The sequence below is a fragment of the Xiphophorus couchianus genome, chromosome 19, assembly GCF_001444195.1.
Source record: "Xiphophorus couchianus chromosome 19, X_couchianus-1.0, whole genome shotgun sequence".
Taxonomy (NCBI): domain Eukaryota; kingdom Metazoa; phylum Chordata; class Actinopteri; order Cyprinodontiformes; family Poeciliidae; genus Xiphophorus; species Xiphophorus couchianus.
In genome coordinates, this window is record NC_040246.1 from 6,157,542 (window position 1) to 6,163,541 (window position 6,000).

A 6,000-nucleotide genomic window follows, 5' to 3' on the forward strand; every position below is an offset into this window, starting at 1 on the left:
CACGTCTCGACTTTGTGTCTTTTGGTTGTCATTGTGAGTCATGCCACGGCTGGTAAGAACCTGGCCTTTCCCGCTCAAGCGAAACCCGCTGAATCTATAACAGGTGCTGCTGGGGTTTTATGTGAGACAGCAGCAAACGTCGAAGAGACAGAGGGAGAGAAAGAGAGAGAGAGACAGAGATAGAGATAGAAAGCTGACAAAGCTCATGGACAAAAGAAAAAAGTGCAGAGGATGCAAAACATGAAAAACCATTGCTATCTACCAGGTTCTGTCTCTGAGTCTTCCTGGGCGTTTGTGTGAGTGATGGTGGAGCAGACCTGCTCCACCATCAGCACCATAACCAGAGTAACAATCACAAATCCAGAACACCCCCACCCTTTCTGCGTCAGACACAGCTGACCTACTTCCTGTCTAGTCAGCGCAGCGGTTGACTCTGCACTCGTCTTGGTCTGTGTCTGTATTGTCATCTGCTCAGATCCTGGACATGTTCTGGCATGTCGAGTTGTTATCCGAAATGCCTCAAAATTACTCATCCTACCTTTTCTTGTTGACCTAAGATTTGTTCACATAGGAAACATTTCCGCACAACTAGCAAATGCCAGTTAAAAAATAAGCACAACACAAAACATTGTGGGTTCTTCCTTTAACCCAAATGATGGAATGGAAACTTATGTAGCAATACGTGTAAAATTACTACCTAAAACTGTGTTAAGCAAAGAAGGGGGCTTCTTTAGTTTTTACAGGTAGCCACTTTGACAAAGAAACAGTGGACTGATCAGACTTGATTGAATTTCTTCCAAAGTCTGAGAGAAGAAACACTAAGATGAGGGAATTATGTTGTATATCACCTATATATCATGTTGTAACGTCAATGGGTTGCAGTGTTGATTTTAGCCTTACTAGAGAACAAGTTAGTTCCTTAAAATAAACATAATGTTTTCACCCGCTAATTAGCTACCACAAGCTATTGGTGGCGAAGTTCCAGTTTCACACTTTGACCAAAGAGTGTGTCAAAATGTCGACGCAGACACAATAACAAGATAATTTAGTGTTGTTGTTACGATTTCCTGAATTTATTTTTCAGCATTGTCGTTTTGTTTATATAGACTGATTTAAGTAATAAGTTAGCTTTGAAATATTGACCAAAGAAACACTCAAGAGAGCACAGCAATTCATTTTACACATTACACAGTTATTTAAATTAAAACTGTTTTTCAATAAAAGTTTTTAATCTTGAGTCATTACAGATTTTTATTTTGTTTTAATCTGATCATCTATAATGCAAAGCAAACCTAAAATTAAAAAAAAATGCTCAAATAGTCTTTGTTTAGAAAGCAAGACTTTGGATTATTCGTTTCAACTCCCTGCTGCTTGTGCCGCATGTCTTTCACACTTTTTCCTTCCACTCAACCTTTCATGAATTGTGAAATGCCATCTTATTTAGGCACTGGACTTTCGTTGGATACCCCACTTGTGGAGGGAGTCAATGACTGCCATCTGGAGAGCATTCAAGTTCTGAAACTCAACTTAGAATTAATATACTGTACTATTTTTTTATCCAGAACTTGATTAGCAAAATAATCCAATTTGGTTGCCTTTATAACTCAGGTCTTGATATATTTGATTGTTTTAACAACCACATAAATAAACATTGTCACAGAGGGAACACTTAAGACACAGTCCGTTTCTCATACAGAGCTTTGCACTCACTTGTCATGCAGAAGCAGGCAAAGCACGTCTAGAAGAAGACAATACATTCCCCAATGAACTCTCATGGACAATTTGTAGCTTTGCATATCTTGTAAAATGATCATCTCAATGTTGCAATTTGTGCATGTGTCCTTGGAGCTGGCCCCAGGACTACCAAGTGAGCCAGTCTAGCATTATGCCTTTAAAACACAGGTGTCAAACTCCAGTCCTGGAGGGCCACTGCCCTGCAACTTTTAGACGTGCCTCTGCTGCACCACACCTGAATAGAACAATTAGGTCATTAGCAAGGCTCTGGAGAACTGATCTACACAAGGAGGAGGTCCATCCATCCATCCTTCCATTTTCTTACACCCTTGTCCCTAATGGGGTCAGGAGGGCTGCTGGTGCCTATCTCCAGCTATTTAATTAAGCCATTTCATTCCAGTGTTTTGTACCTGTGGCACATCTAAAAACTGCAGGACAGTGGCCCTTGAGGACTGGAGTTTGACACCCCTGCAAAAGAACGAGACATGCATGCAGTGAGTCCCAGTGTGTGGACACTTCCCCCATTCTTCCTCATTCATCTTCATCTCTCATGTCCCCTATCCTTCCAAGTGAAAACTTGGTGCCTTTTCAACGACGCTAGCCACTTTTTTCTTTATTCAAACACACGATACACCTCTCTTGTAAACATTTTTCTTTTTGTTGACCGGCTCGGGAAGAGAGGTGAAGCGGCTGATAGACAGATTGGGAAAGCTACTAACATCAAGCCCACCCCAAGGCTAACTGAAGTAAATAGGAGCAAAACTGCTAGAAAAAGGGGAACAACAAAGTGCAGGTGCAAGAACTTATACGCTCTTCTGAAATAATAAAGACACATGAGGAGGCAGGTACTTACAGTATTTCCAATAATGGCATAAAAATGGCCATACAGGCGCAATCGAGTGCATAGGAAATCAGGTTACTGCATGCAGACTCTGCAACTGCTCTGTGAGAGAAGGCAGTAGAGATGTGGTTTTGTTTCTCAGAGATCCTATTTACAGCCTCCTTGTTCTTCTGCTATTGACACAGACACATTAGATAAGTGCAAAAAAAACACTCCAAAAACGGAATCCTTTTACATCACACAAATGCACAGCTTTCACTAAGAGGTTACAGTAACCAAAGGTAGGCTGGAGGAGCACCCTCACAAGCGTTAATCTACTAAAAAAAAAAGGAACTGGGGCAAAACTAGATGCATTTTTACAAAATAAGAAAAAAACTTCAGGAGAATCAACAGGGAGTGGCAGAAATAGTTTATATTTATCTAAAACATTTAGAATGGTGGACCTATAATGAACAAAATCCAGGTCAGCAAAAATCACAGCTACATGCTCAATCAAACATCACGTCTGTTGTGTAAAGACGAGATGTTAAACCAGGTGTTATGTCTGTCAATTCTATTTATAAAAGTCGTCTTTAATAGGTGAGGTTTGTGGCAAAGCAATGCCTCCAACCTCCCTCCCCCCAACACACACACACACACATATCCGCCTCAAGCAGTCCTCTGCTCTACTCTACTGCCGGCTGTTATCATTGAGGCTGCACGGAAATGAAAGAGCTATTTCTCAGATGTTTCCAAAAGAAAATTTTGCGGATGTCGTCTCACCTTCAAAGCCGACAGGTCGATTTCAAACTGGCTCTGAGCTGGAGAGTCACACGCCATGATGGAGAACAACAAAAAGAAGCCACTCTTAGTTTGCCAAATATCCGAGAACGGCCTCTGCTGTCACGACCGAGCGTGTGGTCCTCCTCTCTGGGCTCCCCTCCTCTCTACGGGGATCTCTCGTGCTGGACCAAGAGAATATCACTGGTGCCTCTCGCTCTGCCCAGCCGTGCTTTGGTACGGGAGCGCACGGCTAAAGCGCAAAGGCGCGGAATGCGGAGGGCGAGAACAGCTCCATGTCTGCCGGGATGTAAGGAGGTACACTGGGAAAGGTGAAGCGCTGCGGAGGATGGATGGCTTCTGTTGGCGCTGCTGCTGCTGCTGTGACAGCCAGGCGGTATGCAAGGGTAGACGGGAGGAGAGCGCACTGCCTCCTCGGGAAACCACGCCTGTCACCGGGCGGGGTTTGGTTTTGCTCAAACTGGAAGCGCTCTCAAACTTGTGGGGTTTTTTGCCCCCAATCCTCCAAGCTTTCTGTCTAATAACATTTCCTCTTTTTTTTCTTTCTTTTACTTCGTGATTAATACAATACAATACTTGTTTGAATACAAAAAACAAGCAAATGCTAATTTTAAACATTTTTTAAGATTCATAAGGAGACGTGAAAATACTATGAGGTCTGACTCTCTTGCTAGAAAGTTAGGAAATAATAATGTTAAGGACTTTTGGAAAGAAATAAAGAAAGTAAATAACTGTAAAACGTCACTTCCATCTACTATTGATGGTGTTACTGGTGTAAAAGAAATCACTCAGTTATGGAAAGAGCACTACAGTGCGCTGTTTAATTGTGTCAAAAGTGACATTTCTGACATAGGAAGCATTCACAGTAATGAGAATGTGACTGTATCCCCACAAGAAATATATCATACAATTATGACACTGAAAGACAATAAGGCCTGTGGGATGGATAACATATCCACTGAGCATTTGAAAAATGCAAGTAAAAAACTCTGTGCATTACTCTCTATGTGTTTCACTGGCTGTCTAGTACATGGTCTGCTACCTAAATCAATGTTATCTGTCATTCTGGTACCCACTATTAAAGACAAAGTGGGTAAGATTAGCTCCTTGGAGAATTACCGACCCATAGCTTTAGCTAGTAGTTTGTCGAAAGTTTTTGAAAGAGTCCTTCTAAATAGGCTGGAAGAGTTTCTTTTGACCTCTGATAATCAATTCGGTTTTAAACCCAAACATGGTACAGACATGTGTATTTTTGTGCTACAGGAGATTTTAGATTTGTATAATTTGCGCAACACCACAGTATTTATGTGTTTTATTGATGCTTCTAAAGCATTTGATCGCGTGAATCATCAAAAATTGTTCTGCAAGTTAGAAAGCAGAGGTGTACCCAAATATCTAATTAGAATAATGGTCTATTGGTATGGTCATCAACTAATGTATGTCAAATGGGGTAACTCATTATCTGACTCGTTTAATGTTGGTAACGGAGTAAGGCAGGGAAGTATATTGTCCCCTTACCTTTTTAACATCTACATGGATGAACTATCAAAGCGCCTGAATTGTTGTAAAACAGGCTGTGTAGTTGGTGACCGCACAATCAATCACATAATGTATGCGGATGATTTGGTAATCTTATGCCCATATAGTGCTGGCCTTCAACAATTACTAAGGGTCTGCTCCCAATATGGATGTGATTTTGATGTCAAATATAACGCTAAGAAAAGCAATGTCATGATTGTTAGAAGTAGAGCAGATAAGCATCTGATAACCCCTGACTTCTCTTTATCTGGCATTGTCCTCAATATATGCAATGAAATTAAATATCTGGGACATTACATAACTGATGACCTATCTGATGATCGTGACATTTGTAGGCAGTATTGCATGATGTATGCACAGGCTAATATTTTGATCAGAAAGTTTGGTATGTGTTCATCCTCTGTGAAGGTAGCTCTTTTTAAAGTTTTCTGTACTTCATTAATGTGTCGCGTTGTCTCCAGTGGCGGCTCTAACATGAATAGCGTCCGGGCAGTATGGAAAGCCATAAGGGTCAAAAATATTCTCCCTAGGGGAAGTTACTGCGAGGATTTAATCAAAAAACCATGTATTAATTCAGTAAAATAGAAATGAATGAAACTCCGTAAGGTTTGAATTCCTCAAAATACAAAAAAGATTTCCAACCTTCTGATTAAACAATCTAAAATACACCAATCTGTACTGATTTAGTTTAATGTTTTGTATTAAAAAGCAAAAGCAATATTATTGTCATTTCTTTCTAGCCTGCTTTGTAATGAAACAAAGATGAAGTATCAATCCAAATCCTCACACAATTCCCTTTTTTAACAAAAGGACATCAGGGGAAAAAATGTTTATAGTTGGCAACAAGACCAAAAAGTAGGTCGCCCTTTGAAAACGCTGGCAATTTAGCCAAGTACAATGAGTAGGTGGGTAGAAATCAGCTTTTGTGTTAAAGTCACTGAATTGTCCTAGATTCTGTGAAATTAAACATAATTTTGTTGTTAAATTAACAATAATTTGTTAATTTGTTAATGAAAGTGTTGCCCTCAAAAATGTTAATAAGTGTTGCAATGTTTTTTCTAAGGATCACATCAAATGAAGCTCTGGGAATTTAGATTTTGTGGATC

The 6,000-nt window shown here is 40.2% G+C and overlaps 1 protein-coding gene across 8 annotated transcripts in view; it reads right to left on the minus strand.

The window, feature by feature from the left end:
* Window positions 1-3,739, minus strand: part of tnika (TRAF2 and NCK interacting kinase a) — a 71,759-nt gene extending 68,020 nt beyond the window's left edge. For 5 of the 8 annotated variants that reach the window (XM_028000033.1, XM_028000032.1, XM_028000034.1 and 2 more), the window contains exon 1: window positions 3,338-3,738. In XM_028000033.1, coding sequence (XP_027855834.1) covers window positions 3,338-3,394 — 57 coding nt within the window. In that variant the 5' untranslated portion in view covers window positions 3,395-3,738. Of the gene's footprint in view, window positions 1-3,337 lie in introns of all 8 variants that reach the window. The other 3 variants (XM_028000031.1, XM_028000029.1, XM_028000027.1) reach the window with 1 other exon arrangement.
* Between the last annotated feature and the right edge of the window lie 2,261 nt (window positions 3,740-6,000).